Genomic DNA, 18473 nt, shown 5'->3' with positions numbered 1-18473 from the left:
AAAACAGTCAAAACCATCGTTTCTTCTCATCAAACTTGTCAAAGGTCAAAGGTGACGACTCGCGAGTCAAAGCCTCGATAAAAGACTCACGGTTTCACTGACGACCTTGAAATGAACCTGAGGACGATCGAGGTTCAGATGTTTCACTTGAAGATCAAGTCTTTAGAGAATTACCATCAATCATCATAACATGTGTTTTATAAAAACATTGTTCAATTATTGATTATTTCTCCACAACAAACTTGATTTTGCGCCTGATAATGTTCCACAGCGCCTCCTGCTGGCCCACCTATCCCTTGCGTCGTCTCTGAGGTCAAAGGTCAACAACATCATCCTTGGCTTCCAGAAATACACATGCAGTGCGGGAGGTCGTTGACCTTTGACCCGGAGACAATACAAGGGTCAATGTAGAGACGGCAGTGTGTGTCGGTGTGTTTATGTTTGTATGGAAGGGAGTGTGTATATCTATGTGTGTGAAGGTGTGTAAGGTAAAACTTTATTGATCCTCAATACATCTGTGTGTGTGTGTGTGTGTGTGCGTGTGTGCGTGGATGTGGATGTGTGTGCGTGTGTGTGTGTGCGTGGGTGTGTGTGTGTGCGTGTGTGCGTGGGTGTGTGTGTGCGTGTGTGCGTGGATGTGGATGTGTGTGCGTGTGTGTGTGCGTGGGTGTGTGTGTGCGTGGATGTGGATGTGTGTGCGTGTGTGTGTGTGCGTGGGTGTGTGTGCGTGTGTGTGCGTGCGTGGGTGAAGGTGTGTGTGTGTGCGTGTGTGCGTGGATGTGGATGTGTGTGCGTGTGTGTGTGTGCGTGGGTGTGTGTGTGTGTGTGCGTGGATGTGTGTGCGTGTGTGTGTGTGCGTGTGTGTGCGTGGGTGTGTGTGCGTGTGTGTGCGTGCGTGGGTGAAGGTGTGTGTGTGTGCGTGTGTGCGTGCGTGAAGGTGTGTGTGTGTGCGTGCGTGGGTGAAGGTGTGTGCGTGTGTGCGTGCGTGGGTGAAGGTGTGCGTGTGTGTGTGCGTGTGTGCGTGCGTGGGTGAAGGTGTGTGTGTGTGCGTGTGTGCGTGGGTGAAGGTGTGTGCGTGTGTGCATGCGTGGGTGAAGGTGTGCGTGTGTGTGTGTGTGCGTGCGTGTGTGGGTGAAGGTGTGTGTGTGCGTGTGTGCGTGCGTGGGTGAAGGTGTGTGCGTGTGTGCGTGCGTGGGTGAAGGTGTGCGTGTGTGTGCGTGTGTGGGTGAAGGTGTGTGCGTGTGTGCGTGCGTGGGTGAAGGTGTGTGCGTGTGTGCGTGCGTGGGTGAAGGTGTGCGTGTGTGTGTGTGTGTGTGTGTGTGTGTGTGCGTGTGTGGGTGAAGGTGTGTGTGCGTGGGTGAAGGTGTGTGCGTGTGTGCGTGCGTGGGTGAAGGTGTGCGTGTGTGCGTGTGTGAAGGTGTGTGTGTGTGCGTGTGTGTGTGCGTGTGTGAAGGTGTGTGTGTGTGCGTGTGTGTGTGCGTGCGTGAAGGTGTGTGTGTGTGCGTGTGTGAAGGTGTGTGTGTGTGCGTGTGTGCGTGTGTGTGTGCGTGCGTGGGTGAAGGTGTGTATGTGTGTGTGTGTGTGTGTGTGTGTGTGTGTGTGTGTGTGTGTGTGTGTGTGTGTAGAACCGTCTGATGAACTGAGACCGACGTTCAAAACTAGAAACAAACACAAACGTTGCTGCTGGAGACGCTTTTGTTGCTCACTCTTGCAGTTACACTGTTCCAACACTAGGGGGAGCTTAAACCAAACCAGTTAAATCTCTTTCAGTGATTTGTGAAAGAATTTCTCACCTGATCCGAGTCGACACTCAAAGCTGTGACGCAAATAAACATTGTTTTTTACTTTATTGTAAAACTGTATTATTATGAATTATTCAATAAATAAATATATATACAGTATATATATATATATATATATATATATATATATAAAATAGAAACTTGGATCCACTGGTTTGTAACACGAGGATCCTTGAGTCTGGGTCGATGTACGAAGGAATGTTCAACTGTTGCAGTGCATTCTGGGACATGTTTTAAGTGACAGAACGTTGAGTGTTGACGGTGAACCTGCTGCTGATGCTGGACCTCACTGGTCGTCATGGTAACCGTGAAGCACCTGCAGCTCGAGCCTGGAGTCGGTTGAACGTCCTGAACGCGACCAGGAAACTCGGCTCCGACCTGCAGAGACTCGACCGCGGCGAAGAACGTTTGCGGTGAAGAAACGTTTTTCTTTACGCAACCTTGTCCTGTGGTGGATCCGACCCAGTGGTGGGAACATCTGCCGGAAGGAAGCAGCCAAGCAGCCCACGGTGGAGCTGAGCAGCCGCAACGTCTGCTCGCCATCCTGGACCTCAACTGCCTCCTCGTCGTCAGCATCTTCTTCCACACGTTCTTCAACACGTTCTTCTGCGTCCAGTGTCGCTCAGTTTGATTACAGACATGATGGACCTGCTGTCACTCAAACATCACATGTAAACACTTCTCTACTTTCTTTTCTACACGAGATCAAATAACTTTGTATTGTTTGTCATTATTATTATTATTATTATTATTATTATTATTAACCCACAAGAGAAGAAGCTTTTAAACTCACTCTCAGGTCCACACTCACCTCGAGAACCACTGGCTCAGACACCAGAGGATGAAAAAGAACATTTGGTAGATAAAGTTTGGATTTGCTTGGTTAACTTGAAAATAAAGATTTACATCTTAAATTTAGAGATAAAACTCATTTTGTTTTTTTCCGAAGAAAAACACGTTTTCTCTCCTCGAGTCGAACAATGAGCGATCAATAAAGTTTGTATCTATTATTCAATAAAGTTTGTATCTATTCTTCAATAAAGTTTGTATCTATTCTTCAATAAAGTTTGTATCTATTCTTCAATAAAGTTTGTATCTATTCTTCAATAAAGTTTGTATCTATTCTTCAATAAAGTTTGTATCTATTCTTCAATAAAGTTTGTATCTATTCTTCGATAAAGTTTGTATCTATTCTTCGATAAAGTTTGTATCTATTCTTCAATAAAGTTTGTATCTATTCTTCGATAAAGTTTGTATCTATTCTTCGATAAAGTTTGTATCTATTCTTCAATAAAGTTTGTATCTATTCTTCAATAAAGTTTGTATCTATTCTTCAATAAAGTTTGTATCTATTCTTCAATAAAGTTTGTATCTATTCTTCGATAAAGTTTGTATCTATTCTTCAATAAAGTTTGTATCTATTCTTCAATAAAGTTTGTATCTATTCTTCGAAAAAGTTTGTATCTATTCTTCAATAAAGTTTGTATCTATTCTTCAATAAAGTTTGTATCTATTCTTCAATAAAGTTTGTATCTATTCTTCAATAAAGTTTGTATCTATTCTTCAATAAAGTTTGTATCTATTCTTCAATAAAGTTTGTATCTATTCTTCGATAAAGTTTGTATCTATTCTTCGATAAAGTTTGTATCTATTCTTCAATAAAGTTTGTATCTATTCTTCGATAAAGTTTGTATCTATTCTTCAATAAAGTTTGTATCTATTCTTCAATAAAGTTTGTATCTATTCTTCAATAAAGTTTGTATCTATTCTTCAATAAAGTTTGTATCTATTCTTCGATAAAGTTTGTATCTATTCTTCGATAAAGTTTGTATCTATTCTTCAATAAAGTTTGTATCTATTCTTCAATAAAGTTTGTATCTATTCTTCGAAAAAGTTTGTATCTATTCTTCGATAAAGTTTGTATCTATTCTTCGATAAAGTTTGTATCTATTCTTCAATAAAGTTTGTATCTATTCTTCAATAAAGTTTGTATCTATTCTTCAATAAAGTTTGTATCTATTCTTCAATAAAGTTTGTATCTATTCTTCAATAAAGTTTGTATCTATTCTTCAATAAAGTTTGTATCTATTCTTCAATAAAGTTTGTATCTATTCTTCGAAAAAGTTTGTATCTATTCTTCGAAAAAGTTTGTATCTATTCTTCGAAAAAGTTTGTATCTATTCTTCAATAAAGTTTGTATCTATTCTTCAATAAAGTTTGTATCTATTCTTCAATAAAGTTTGTATCTATTCTTCAATAAAGTTTGTATCTATTCTTCAATAAAGTTTGTATCTATTCTTCAATAAAGTTTGTATCTATTCTTCAATAAAGTTTGTATCTATTCTTCGATAAAGTTTGTATCTATTCTTCGATAAAGTTTGTATCTATTCTTCGATAAAGTTTGTATCTATTCTTCAATAAAGTTTGTATCTATTCTTCAATAAAGTTTGTATCTATTCTTCAATAAAGTTTGTATCTATTCTTCGATAAAGTTTGTATCTATTCTTCAATAAAGTTTGTATCTATTCTTCAATAAAGTTTGTATCTATTCTTCAATAAAGTTTGTATCTATTCTTCGAAAAAGTTTGTATCTATTCTTCAATAAAGTTTGTATCTATTCTTCAATAAAGTTTGTATCTATTCTTCAATAAAGTTTGTATCTATTCTTCAATAAAGTTTGTATCTATTCTTCGATAAAGTTTGTATCTATTCTTCAATAAAGTTTGTATCTATTCTTCGATAAAGTTTGTATCTATTCTTCAATAAAGTTTGTATCTATTCTTCAATAAATTTTAATCCATTCTTCGATAAAGTTTAATCCATTCTTTGATAAAGTTTAATCCATTCTTTGATAAAGTTTAATCCATTCTTTGATAAAGTCTCATCTATTCTTTGATAAAGTTTAATCCATTCTTTGATAAAGTCTCATCTATTCTTTGATAAAGTTTAATCCATTCTTTGATAAAGTTTAATCCATTCTTTGATAAAGTCTCATCTATTCTTTGATAAAGTTTAATCCATTCTTTGATAAAGTTTAATCCATTCTTTGATAAAGTTTAATCCATTCTTTGATAAAGTTTATTCCATTCTTTGATAAAGTTTAATCCATTCTTTGATAAAGTTTATTCCATTCTTTGATAAAGTTTAATCCATTCTTCAATAAAGTTTAATCCATTCTTTGATAAAGTCTCATCTATTCTTTGATAAAGTTTAATCCATTCTTTGATAAAGTTTAATCCATTCTTTGATAAAGTTTAATCCATTCTTTGATAAAGTTTAATCCATTCTTTGATAAAGTCTCATCTATTCTTTGATAAAGTTTAATCCATTCTTTGATAAAGTTTAATCCATTCTTTGATAAAGTCTCATCTATTCTTTGATAAAGTTTAATCCATTCTTTGATAAAGTTTAATCTATTCTTTGATAAAGTTTAATCCATTCTTTGATAAAGTTTAATCCATTCTTTGATAAAGTCTCATCTATTCTTTGATAAAGTTTAATCCATTCTTTGATAAAGTTTAATCTATTCTTTGATAAAGTTTAATCCATTCTTTGATAAAGTTTAATCCATTCTTTGATAAAGTTTATTCCATTCTTTGATAAAGTTTAATCCATTCTTTGATAAAGTTTATTCCATTGTTTGATAAAGTTTAATCCATTCTTTGATAAAGTTTAATCCATTCTTTGATAAAGTCTCATCTATTCTTTGATAAAGTTTAATCCATTCTTTGATAAAGTTTAATCTATTCTTTGATAAAGTTTAATCCATTCTTTGATAAAGTTTAATCCATTCTTTGATAAAGTTTATTCCATTCTTTGATAAAGTTTAATCCATTCTTTGATAAAGTTTATTCCATTGTTTGATAAAGTTTAATCCATTCTTTGATAAAGTCTCATCTATTCTTTGATAAAGTTTAATCCATTCTTTGATAAAGTCTCATCTATTCTTTGATAAAGTTTAATCCATTCTTTGATAAAGTTTAATCCATTCTTTGATAAAGTCTCATCTATTCTTTGATAAAGTTTAATCCATTCTTTGATAAAGTTTAATCCATTCTTTGATAAAGTTTAATCCATTCTTTGATAAAGTTTATTCCATTGTTTGATAAAGTTTAATCCATTCTTTGATAAAGTCTCATCTATTCTTTGATAAAGTTTAATCCATTCTTTGATAAAGTTTAATCCATTCTTTGATAAAGTCTCATCTATTCTTTGATAAAGTTTAATCCATTCTTTGATAAAGTTTAATCCATTCTTTGATAAAGTTTAATCCATTCTTTGATAAAGTTTAATCCATTCTTTGATAAAGTTTAATCCATTCTTTGATAAAGTTTAATCCATTCTTTGATAAAGTTTAATCCATTCTTTGATAAAGTCTCATCTATTCTTTGATAAAGTTTAATCCATTCTTTGATAAAGTTTAATCCATTCTTTGATAAAGTTTAATCCATTCTTTGATAAAGTTTAATCCATTCTTTGATAAAGTTTAATCCATTCTTTGATAAAGTTTAATCCATTCTTTGATAAAGTTTAATCCATTCTTTGATAAAGTCTCATCTATTCTTTGATAAAGTTTAATCCATTCTTTGATAAAGTTTAATCCATTCTTTGATAAAGTTTAATCCATTCTTTGATAAAGTTTAATCCATTCTTTGATAAAGTCTCATCTATTCTTTGATAAAGTTTAATCCATTCTTTGATAAAGTTTAATCCATTCTTTGATAAAGTCTCATCTATTCTTTGATAAAGTTTAATCCATTCTTTGATAAAGTTTAATCTATTCTTTGATAAAGTTTAATCCATTCTTCGATAAAGTTTAATCCATTCTTTGATAAAGTCTCATCTATTCTTTGATAAAGTTTAATCCATTCTTTGATAAAGTTTAATCTATTCTTTGATAAAGTTTAATCCATTCTTTGATAAAGTTTATTCCATTGTTTGATAAAGTTTAATCCATTCTTTGATAAAGTTTAATCCATTCTTTGATAAAGTTTAATCCATTCTTTGATAAAGTCTCATCTATTCTTTGATAAAGTTTAATCCATTCTTTGATAAAGTTTAATCCATTCTTCGATAAAGTTTAATCCATTCTTTGATAAAGTCTCATCTATTCTTTGATAAAGTTTAATCCATTCTTTGATAAAGTTTAATCCATTCTTTGATAAAGTCTCATCCATTCTTTGATAAAGTTTAATCCATTCTTTGATAAAGTCTCATCTATTCTTTGATAAAGTTTAATCCATTCTTTGATAAAGTTTAATCCATTCTTTGATAAAGTTTAATCCATTCTTTGATAAAGTTTAATCCATTCTTTGATAAAGTTTAATCCATTCTTTGATAAAGTTTAATCCATTCTTTGATAAAGTTTAATCCATTCTTTGATAAAGTCTCATCTATTCTTTGATAAAGTTTAATCCATTCTTTGATAAAGTTTAATCCATTCTTTGATAAAGTCTCATCTATTCTTTGATAAAGTCGCTCAAACTTTCTTCAGAAACGTCAAGATCGTCTTCAACCTTCAGTCGAGTCTCATCCTTGAAATATATTCTCAACCGTCAACTCGATAAATGAAAACGTGTCAATAAAGTTGTTTTTAAATCGTCTACAGCGAGGACTTGTGTTTAATAATAGATTTTATCTGAAGCTTTGGTTCGCGAGACTCGAGGCTAAAATACTTTATATTCTAACTTTCAGATCAAAACTCAATCAAAGACTGGTTTAATCTTCCAGTCACTTTGAGAGAAACGATCGTCGAGTCAAACACTGACTGGAAGTTTAAACCAAGAACCTTCAGACGGTTTTTCAAAGTAACAAACGTCTCCAGAACCAGAACCAGAAGCAGAACCAGAAGCAGAACCAGAACCAGAACCAGAACCAGAAGCAGAACCAGAACCAGAAGCAGAACCAGAAGCAGAAGCAGAACCAGAAGCAGAACCAGAAGCAGAACCAGAAGCAGAAGCAGAACCATCAGGGATCCACGAGTCACAGAAGCAGAAGCAGAAGCAGAAGCAGAACCAGAAGCAGAACCATCAGGGATCCACGAGTCACAGAAGCAGAACCATCAGGGATCCACGAGTCACGGATCATTTCATGTATATTTTCAAACACTCGTGTTTATTTAACGTGTTAAACGTCGTCAACAAACGACTCCAGATGTTTGTCACTCAGTTCATGACAAACATGTTTCAAACAAGTTTCTTTGGCTGCGAAGCCATGAAGAAGCAACAGATCAATCCTTCAGGAGGTCAAAGGTCAGGAGTTTTATTTACACGCGTGTCGTATGTTCAGCTTCACGGGAGAAACACTCCATCGACGACAGGAAGTTCAGAGTAAAGGCAACGTTACGATCGTTAGTCAATGAAGCGTCGCGGCTTGATGATGTCACAGTCAAGAATGAGTTGAATGATGAGAACATCCTAACAGTGACGCCAGGACGACCTTCAGGCTCACAGTGTGTGTGTGTGTGTGTGTGTGTGTGTGTGTGTGTGTGTGTGTGTGAGACACGTCATTCATATGCGGCTCAACATGCTCGTTAGATGGCTCTTGATTCAGAGGTCAGAGGTCACGACCTCTGGCCTCCGTGGAAGCAGTAGAGAGTGTAAGGCAGAGTTTGAGGGTTTCAAGGGTCGACTCACTCGCCCTTGAAGTGAGGACGTCTCTTGGCCCTGAAGGCAGCGAGACCCTCCAGCCGGTCCTTGGTCGGGATCACCTGACGACAGAGAGACTGATCAACTTATTGATCTTCTTATTGTTGTTGATCAACTTCCTGTTATTGATCTTCTTATTGTTGTTGATCAACTTGTTATTGATCTTCTTATTGTTGTTGATCAACTTGTTATTGATCTTCTTATTGTTGTTGATCAACTTATTGATCTTCTTATTGTTGTTGATCAACTTATTGATCTTCTTATTGTTGTTGATCAACTTATTATTATTGATCTTCTTATTGTTGTTGATCAACTTCCTGTTATTGATCAACTTATTGTTATTGATCTTCTTATTGTTGTTGATCAACTTATTGTTATTGATCTTCTTATTGTTGTTGATCAACTTCCTGTTATTGATCAACTTATTGTTATTGATCTTCTTATTGTTGTTGATCAACTTATTGTTATTGATCTTCTTATTGTTGTTGATCAACTTATTGTTATTGATCTTCTTATTGTTGTTGATCAACTTCCTATTATTGATCAACTTATTGTTATTGATCTTCTTATTTTTGTTGATCAACTTATTGTTATTGATCTTCTTATTGTTGTTGATCAACTTCCTATTATTGATCAACTTATTGTTGTTGATCAACTTCCTTTTATTGATCAACTTATTGATCAACTTATTGTTATTGATCTTCTTATTGTTGTTGATCAACTTCCTATTATTGATCTTCTTATTGTTATTGATCTTCTTATTGTTGTTGATCAACTTCCTATTATTGATCAACTTATTGTTATTGATCGACTTCTAGTTCATAAAACCATCAGAACGTTCATGAAATAAACTGTTTTGGAGTCAAATGTACTTTTTTGTCGCTTCATTCACTTATGAAACTAAAGCTTTGATGATTAAAAACTTTATTTAATTATTGAATTGTAACTTATTCTGGTCATAAACTCTTGAGTTGATGAATGATTTAACTTTCATGTATCATTTATTTTTATTTCATCATCTCGTTATCAAGTCAATCATTTTATTTCTATTATGATGATTCTCTTTCTAAAAATTAAACTTCAATCACGGTCGAAATATGGAATTCAAGAAGTTTGATGATCAGTAACTTAATAAACGAAAGAAAAACAAACTAATATTACTTTATAAAGTATAATAACATCCGACACTGATTTACTGAAGATCATGTTTCGATTCTTTCGTCGTGACTTTTAAGGAACAAACTTTTCTCGTGTTTTCAAAACGTCTTAGAGTTAGAATCAAACTATCCTTCAGCAGATGTTCGAAGAAGAAAGTAACTTGAACTCACCTGAGCGTAACAAGCCTCTTCGATGGCCAGACCCGTCTTCAGATCCACCTGAAAACAAAGGCGTTCACTGACGTCCTTCAACCTTCGACCTCCAGACTCACCTCCATGCCCTGGTTGATCGCCAGCTTGGCCATCCTGACGGCGATGGGACCCTGAGAGTGCAGGCAGGTCAGAGGTCACGGGGGCAGGTCAAAGGTCAGGAGGGCTCACCTGAGGGTTGATCTCGCGGGCCAGCTCCAGCGCCCGCTGATAGGCGGCGTCTCCGCTCTGGTTCTGCTCCACGGCGTGACTCACCAGACCCAGACGCAGAGCTTCACGCCCGTCCACAGCACGAGCGGCGAAGATCAGCTCCTTCGCCTGAGACACGCCGATCGCCCGCGGCAGGCGCTGAGTCCCACCTGCGGAGTCGACACGCTATTGTCCCGAGGTCTTTGAACGCCTCGTCACGAGGTCTCTGAACGCCTCGTCACGAGGTCTCTGAACGCCTCGTCACGAGGTCTCTGAACGCCTCGTCACGAGGTCTCTGAACGCCTCGTCACGAGGTCTCTGAACGCCTCGTCACGAGGTCTCTGAACGCCTCGTCACGAGGTCTTTGAACGCCTCGTCATGAGGTCTTTGAACGCCTCGTCACGAGGTCTTTGAACGCCTCGTCACGAGGTCTCTGAACGCCTCGTCACGAGGTCTCTGAACGCCTCGTCACGAGGTCTTTGAACGCCTCGTCACGAGGTCTCTGAACGCCTCGTCACGAGGTCTTTGAACGCCTCGTCACGAGGTCTTTGAACGCCTCGTCACGAGGTCTCTGAACGCCTCGTCACGAGGTCTCTGAACGCCTCGTCACGAGGTCTCTGAACGCCTCGTCACGAGGTCTCTGAACGCCTCGTCACGAGGTCTCTGAACGCCTCGTCACGAGGTCTCTGAACGCCTCGTCACGAGGTCTCTGAACGCCTCGTCACGAGGTCTTTGAACGCCTCGTCACGAGGTCTTTGAACGCCTCGTCACAAGGTCACACGCAGATTATATGATTTGAATATATTAATAATGTTTATATTTAGAGAGATGTCATCAGGGATCAATAAAGTTGTATCCATCCATCCATCCATCCATCCATCCATCCATCCATCCATCCATCCTCTGAACACATGGAGCACCAACGCTCCTCCCATGATGCAACACTCATAGACTCAGGGACTCATTCATTCCTCGTGTTATTACAATATTTATTTCTGAGTTCGAGGACAGAAGTGAAAAGATGATGTTATTAGTTCATCTTTGTTTCTTTTCTTATTTGTCTTTGATGTTCTTTATCTTTAGACTTAGATTGTTTGTGTTCTTGTTCTTTATGAATCTATGGTGTGTGTCCTTGTGAAAGAACATCTAAGTAGATCCAGCAGGAACGAGGATAGATTTGTTGTAAATTAGGAAACAAAAATGAAAAAAACTAGAGGTAAATATAAATAAAAACATAATGATTGTATTTGATAAACATGAATTGAAATGTAAAATATAACGATATATAAAAGAGAACGACTAGAACATTAGCTGAGAAGATAAAGGTCAAACTAAAGGTCAGACAAACATCACCTGCTCCTGGAATTATGGCCAGTTTGGTCTCCACGAGACCCATCTTCGCATCCGTGGCTGCAGAGAGAAACGTTTCCCTGTTGATCACTTTGTTTACATCTCTGGCAGTAAAACATTCGTTTGTTTACATGAATCCAAGGTAACGAAAGAACATACTTTAAAGTCGTTTCTGCCTCTTAATCATCATTTAATACTAAAACTATATTTAGAATTAAATGTGTTATTTTGAACATATTTACACAAACAAAGACGTTAAAACCGCTTTAACTTCGCAGTTATGAACGATAACTTTGTTACGTTCGTTTCTAACCGATGGTTTCAAACGTTTCAATAACTGGAATAAAAAACGTCACCAGCGATTCTGATGTCGCACGCCAGCGCCATCTCCAGTCCGCCGCCCAGCGCCGCGCCGTCCATCGCCGCGATCGTTGGCATGGGCAGGTTGCCTGGCAACAATGACAGGCTGTCAATCAACAGGATTCAATGACTTCACTAGAGCTTCAGTGACATGTTTTCAATACAGTTATTATACCTGTGATGTTCTCAGTGTTATCTTGATCTTTAAAGTATCTATTTGATTGAATATTGTTTTAATTGTTTAAGCGCCTTGTGACCCTGGTCTGGAAAAGCGCTACAAATATAAATTACTTACTTACATGTTAGTCATGTGACTGATGAACTGATGACATCATCACTCACAACGAACAATGCACTCATTTAAAAACACCTTCTTTCTCATCAACACCGCGATCGAGAGAAACTTGTTTACTTTGGTTTAATGTCGTTTAAAAGCTTCAAACTGTTGCGTCGATGACATCATCAGCAGGAGCCAAACATGTGTCAGGTGTCAAAGACCGTGTGTGTGTGTCTCAAATCACACACTTCTCTGAGTATACTAGAAGTTAGTATCATCAGGATAGTGTACGTACTAACTAGTAACTAATCCTCCACAGATAGTATGTCTCAAATCACACACTTCTCTTAGTATACTAGAAGTTAGTATCATCAGGATAGTGTACGTACTAACTAGTAACTAATCCTCCACAGATAGTATGTCTCAAATCACACACTTCTCTTAGTATACTAGAAGTTAGTATCATCAGGATAGTGTACGTACTAACTAGTAACTAATCCTCCACAGATAGTATGTCTCAAATCACACACTTCTCTTAGTATACTAGAAGTTAGTATCATCAGGATAGTGTACGTACTAACTAGTAACTAATCCTCCACAGATAGTATGTCTCAAATCACACACTTCTCTTAGTATACTAGAAGTTAGTATCATCAGGATAGTGTACGTACTAACTAGTAACTAATCCTCCACAGATAGTATGTCTCAAACATACTTCTCTTAGTATACTAGAAGTTAGTATCATCAGGATAGTGTACGTACTAACTAGTAACTAATCCTCCACAGATAGTATGTCTCAAATCACACACTTCTCTTAGTATACTAGAAGTTAGTATCATCAGGATAGTGTACGTACTAACTAGTAACTAATCCTCCACAGATAGTATGTCTCAAACATACTTCTCTTAGTATACTAGAAGTTAGTATCATCAGGATAGTGTACGTACTAACTAGTAACTAATCCTCCACAGATAGTATGTCTCAAATCACACACTTCTCTTAGTATACTAGAAGTTAGTATCATCAGGATAGTGTACGTACTAACTAGTAACTAATCCTCCACAGATAGTATGTCTCAAATCACACACTTCTCTTAGTATACTAGAAGTTAGTATCATCAGGATAGTGTACGTACTAACTAGTAACTAATCCTCCACAGATAGTATGTCTCAAACATACTTCTCTTAGTATACTAGAAGTTAGTATCATCAGGATAGTGTACGTACTAACTAGTAACTAATCCTCCACAGATAGTATGTCTCAAATCACACACTTCTCTTAGTATACTAGAAGTTAGTATCATCAGGATAGTGTACGTACTAACTAGTAACTAATCCTCCACAGATAGTATGTCTCAAATCACATACTTCTCTTAGTATACTAGAAGTTAGTATCATCAGGATAGTGTACGTACTAACTAGTAACTAATCCTCCACAGATAGTATGTCTCAAACATACTTCTCTTAGTATACTAGAAGTTAGTATCATCAGGATAGTGTACGTACTAACTAGTAACTAATCCTCCACAGATAGTATGTCTCAAACATACTTCTCTGAGTATACTAGAAGTTAGTATCATCAGGATAGTGTACGTACTAACTAGTAACTAATCCTCCACAGATAGTATGTCTCAAACATACTTCTCTTAGTATACTAGAAGTTAGTATCATCAGGATAGTGTACGTACTAACTAGTAACTAATCCTCCACAGATAGTATGTCTCAAACATACTTCTCTGAGTATACTAGAAGTTAGTATCATCAGGATAGTGTACGTACTAACTAGTAACTAATCCTCCACAGATAGTATGTCTCAAACATACTTCTCTTAGTATACTAGAAGTTAGTATCATCAGAATAGTGTACGTACTAACTAGTAACTAATCCTCCACAGATAGTATGTCTCAAACATACTTCTCTGAGTATACTAGAAGTTAGTATCATCAGGATAGTGTATGTACTAACTAGTAACTAATCCTCCACAGATAGTATGTCTCAAACATACTTCTCTGAGTATACTAGAAGTTAGTATCATCAGGATAGTGTACGTACTAACTAGTAACTAATCCTCCACAGATAGTATGTCTCAAATCACATACTTCTCTTAGTATACTAGAAGTTAGTATCATCAGGATAGTGTACGTACTAACTAGTAACTAATTCTCCACAGATAGTATGTCTCAAACATACTTCTCTTAGTATACTAGAAGTTAGTATCATCAGGATAGTGTACGTACTAACTAGTAACTAATCCTCCACAGATAGTATGTCTCAAACATACTTCTCTTAGTATACTAGAAGTTAGTATCATCAGGATAGTGTACGTACTAACTAGTAACTAATTCTCCACAGATAGTATGTCTCAAACATACTTCTCTTAGTATACTAGAAGTTAGTATCATCAGGATAGTGTACGTACTAACTAGTAACTAATCCTCCACAGATAGTATGTCTCAAACATACTTCTCTGAGTATACTAGAAGTTAGTATCATCAGGATAGTGTACGTACTAACTAGTAACTAATTCTCCACAGATAGTATGTCTCAAATCAAACTCTGCTGCTACACACTAACAGGAAATGATCCAGGTGTGTGTTGACGTCACGGGTCAGTTCAAGAAGTGTCACCATGGTAACACACCAGCCCTTCACTCGAGAACAAAGTCCTCTGAGCTGCCGTCACGAGCGTCTAAACACAGACGAGTGTTTTTACCCAGTTCTGTGATGAGCGCTCGAGCCTTGGACACGAACGGACCGACCTCGCTCTGGTCCATCTTGGCTCGTTCCTTCAGGTCCGCACCTGCACAGCGTCAGGAGGTTATGGTTTCACGTCACAAGCCGGGGGTCAAGGGTCGTACCTGCGCAGAAGATCGCAGGGACGACGCTGCACAAGATGACGCTGCGGACCTTGTTGTTGTTCTTGATGTCGTCGACGGCCTCAGACATCTGAGGCACAAACTCAAGGTTATCCTTCGAGAAGTTACTGAACATTTCTGAGACATCTGAGGCACAAACTCAAGGTTATCCTTCGAGAAGTTACTGAACATTTCTGAGACATCTGAGGCACAAACTCAAGGTTATCCTTCGAGAAGTTACTGAACATTTCTGAGACATCTGAGGCACAAACTCAAGGTTATCCTTCGAGAAGTTACTGAACATTTCTGAGACATCTGAGGCACAAACTCAAGGTTATCCTTCGAGAAGTTACTGAACATTTCTGAGACATCTGAGGCACAAACTCAAGGTTATCCTTCGAGAAGTTACTGAACATTTCTGAGACATCTGAGGCACAAACTCAAGGTTATCGATCGAGAAGTTACTGAACATTTCTGAGACATCTGAGGCACAAACTCAAGGTTATCGATCGAGAAGTTAACAAACATTTCTGAGACACAAACTCAAGGTTATCCTTCGAATCGAGAAGTTAACAAACATCTCAAGGTCGTTCCAAGAAAAACACTCACCATGTTCACCAGGTTCTTGCTGATGGCATTTTTAGCTTTGGGTCGGTTCAGTCCAACGACCACGATGCCTGGAAACATGAAAGAAAGAAGTGATGGAAAGAAAGAAGCGATGGAAAGAAAGTAGTGATAGAAAGAAAGTTGTGATGGAAAGAAAGTAGTGATTGAAAGAAAGAAGCGATGGAAAGAAAGTAGTGATTGAAAGAAAGAAGTGATGGAAAGAAAGTAGTGATTGAAAGAAAGAAGTGATGGAAAGAAAGAAGTGATGGAAAGAAAGTAGTGATTGAAAGAAAGTAGTGATGGAAAGAAAGTAGTGATGGAAAGAAAGTAGTGATTGAAAGAAAGAAGTGATGGAAAGAAAGTAGTGATGGAAAGAAAGTAGTGATGGAAAGAAAGTAGTGATGGAAAGAAAGTAGTGATGGAAAGAAAGAAGTGATGGAAAGAAAGAAGTGATGGAAAGAAAGAAGTGATGGAAAGAAAGAAGTGATGGAAAGAAAGTAGTGATGGAAAGAAAGAAGTGATGGAAAGAAAGTAGTGATGGAAAGAAAGTAGTGATTGAAAGAAAGAAGTGATGGAAAGTAAGAAGCGATGGAAAGAAAGAAGTGATGGAAAGAAAGAAGTGATGGAAGAAAGAAGTGATGGAAAGAAAGTAGTGATTGAAAGAAAGTAGTGATGGAAAGAAAGAAGTGATGGAAAGAAAGAAGTGATGGAAAGAAAGTAGTGATTGAAAGAAAGAAGTGATGGAAAGAAAGAAGTGATGGAAAGAAAGTAGTGATGGAAAGAAAGTAGTGATGGAAAGAAAGAAGTGATGGAAAGAAAGTAGTGATGGAAAGAAAGTAGTGATGGAAAGAAAGTAGTGATTGAAAGAAAGTAGTGATGGAAAGAAAGAAGTGATGGAAAGAAAGAAGTGATGGAAAGAAAGTAGTGATGGAAAGAAAGTAGTGATGGAAAGAAAGTAGTGATTGAAAGAAAGAAGTGATGGAAAGAAAGAAGTGATGGAAAGAAAGTAGTGATGGAAAGAAAGTAGTGATTGAAAGAAAGTAGTGATTGAAAGAAAGAAGTGATGGAAAGAAAGAAGTGATGGAAGAAAGAAGTGATGGAAAGAAAGTAGTGATGGAAAGAAAGAAGTGATGGAAAGAAAGTAGTGATTGAAAGAAAGTAGTGATGGAAAGAAAGTAGTGATTGAAAGAAAGTAGTGATGGAAAGAAAGTAGTGATGGAAAGAAAGTAGTGATTGAAAGAAAGAAGTGATGGAAAGAAAGAAGTGATGGAAAGAAAGTAGTGATGGAAAGAAAGTAGTGATTGAAAGAAAGAAGTGATGGAAAGAAAGAACAAACGATGACATGAAACCATGATTAACAATATATTCACTAGTTACTGCTTCACTGGTGAGTCGTTGTGTTTTAAACATTCATTGGTAATAAACTAATTAAACACAATAATCTGGAGTCACAACAACATGTGATTAATCAGTAAGATAAGTAATTAATCAGTAAGATAAGTAATTAATCAGTTAATCAGTAAGATAAGGTAAAACTTTGACTCCAGTCGTGATCATTAAATCGAAATAAATGTAATAAAAATCAGGATTTTTTCCCTTTATTTATGACTTTTTAATCTGATGTAAAAGTACATTATTTTAAAGTATATTCACTTTAATGTATTTAAGAATAAATAAATACACTTATATTAAGATTCTAGAATCAAAGAAAGTTTCTACATCGACCTCGTGACGTCACGTGATTACAGTCACCAGGGAGTGTGACGTCATCTCTGCGCAAGGTGTTGTTGTTGTTGTGTCTACGCGTCGTGACGTCATCATTAAACTGAAGTAGTTGGCAACTGGCCAACCATCACGACGGTCTGAGCTGACACCTGAGCACGTGTCGACAGGTGATCACGTGACGACAGGTGATCACGTGGCGACAGGTAGAGTTAAAACGGTCCAAACACGTGACTCTACATCCGGGGAAGTGTCAGGAGAACGAGCGTCTAACTAGTAACTAGTCTCCGCAGCACTAACTAACCAAACTCACCTGAGTCTTCTCCGTCCAGGAACCGAACCCTCAGGTCGTCCCTCGGGTCGGTGCTGTAGGTTCGAGCCGCGGCACCTTGACCTCTGACCCCGGGGCAGACGTAGCGCGTGTAGCCGCCGCAGGTGGAGGTGAGTCTGCGGGTCAGACGAAGAGTCTGGACCAGAACCCTGCGTCCCGCCAGCACCGCCATGACGCTAGCTTTGACTTTCAACTCTGACCCCGGTCACGTGCTCGATCACGTGACGACGCGTTTGGTGAAATCTAGCGTACATTTAATTTTTTAATAATAACTCATCTACTGATTTATAATGTAGCAACATGTTTTACTTGCGTTTATTAATAATAAAATATCAACCGCAAGAAAAGCAAGTGTGTTGCTAAAGCTAAGTTAGCTCGTAGCTACTGTTGGTTTTTAACTGTCATTGAGAGAAAAATCAATTCCTAAATAAAAACATTAGATTTCACTGTAAGCATGTTTTGTTCAGCAAGGAGAGGCTTTTAACAGTTTTACTGTCAAAATAACAGTTTATGTTTGTAACAAATTAAATCTAACATTTAATAGTTTTACTGTCAAAATAACAGTTTATGTTTGTAACAAATTAAATCTAACATTTAACAGTTTTACTGTCAAAATAACTGTTTGTTTGTAACAAATTAAATCTAACATTTAACAGTTTTACTGTCAAAATAACTGTTTATGTTTGTGACAAATTAAATGAAACATTTAATAGTTTTACTGTCAAAATAACTGTTTATGTTTGTAACAAATTAAATCTAACATTTAACAGTTTTACTGTCAAAATAACTGTTTATGTTTGTAACAAATTAAATCTTACATTTAACAGTTTTACTGTTAAAATAACAGTTTATGTTTGTAACAAATTAAATCTAACATTTAATAGTTTTACTGTCAAAATAACAGTTTATGTTTGTAACAAATTAAATGAAACATTTAACAGTTTTACTGTTAAAACAACAGTTTATGTT

General features: G+C 36.6%; 1 protein-coding gene across 1 annotated transcript; it reads right to left on the bottom strand.

The window, feature by feature from the left end:
- Window positions 1-7897: 7897 nt before the first annotated feature.
- On the bottom strand, window positions 7898-17690 carry auh (AU RNA binding methylglutaconyl-CoA hydratase). Its single transcript, XM_087792310.1, has 10 exons — window positions 17487-17690; window positions 15455-15522; window positions 14849-14936; window positions 14704-14790; window positions 11712-11804; window positions 11359-11415; window positions 9988-10175; window positions 9879-9929; window positions 9778-9825; window positions 7898-8511 (listed from the first exon to the last, which is right to left on the bottom strand). Exons 1-10 carry the CDS (start codon window positions 17674-17676, stop codon window positions 8434-8436), a joined length of 948 nt encoding a protein of 315 aa, XP_087648436.1. The 5' UTR covers window positions 17677-17690; the 3' UTR covers window positions 7898-8433.
- Between the last annotated feature and the right edge of the window lie 783 nt (window positions 17691-18473).

Source organism: Callionymus lyra, chromosome 5 (genome assembly GCF_982586985.1).
Source record: "Callionymus lyra chromosome 5, fCalLyr1.hap1.1, whole genome shotgun sequence".
Taxonomy (NCBI): domain Eukaryota; kingdom Metazoa; phylum Chordata; class Actinopteri; order Syngnathiformes; family Callionymidae; genus Callionymus; species Callionymus lyra.
This window is presented reverse-complemented; position numbering and strand designations above follow the sequence as displayed.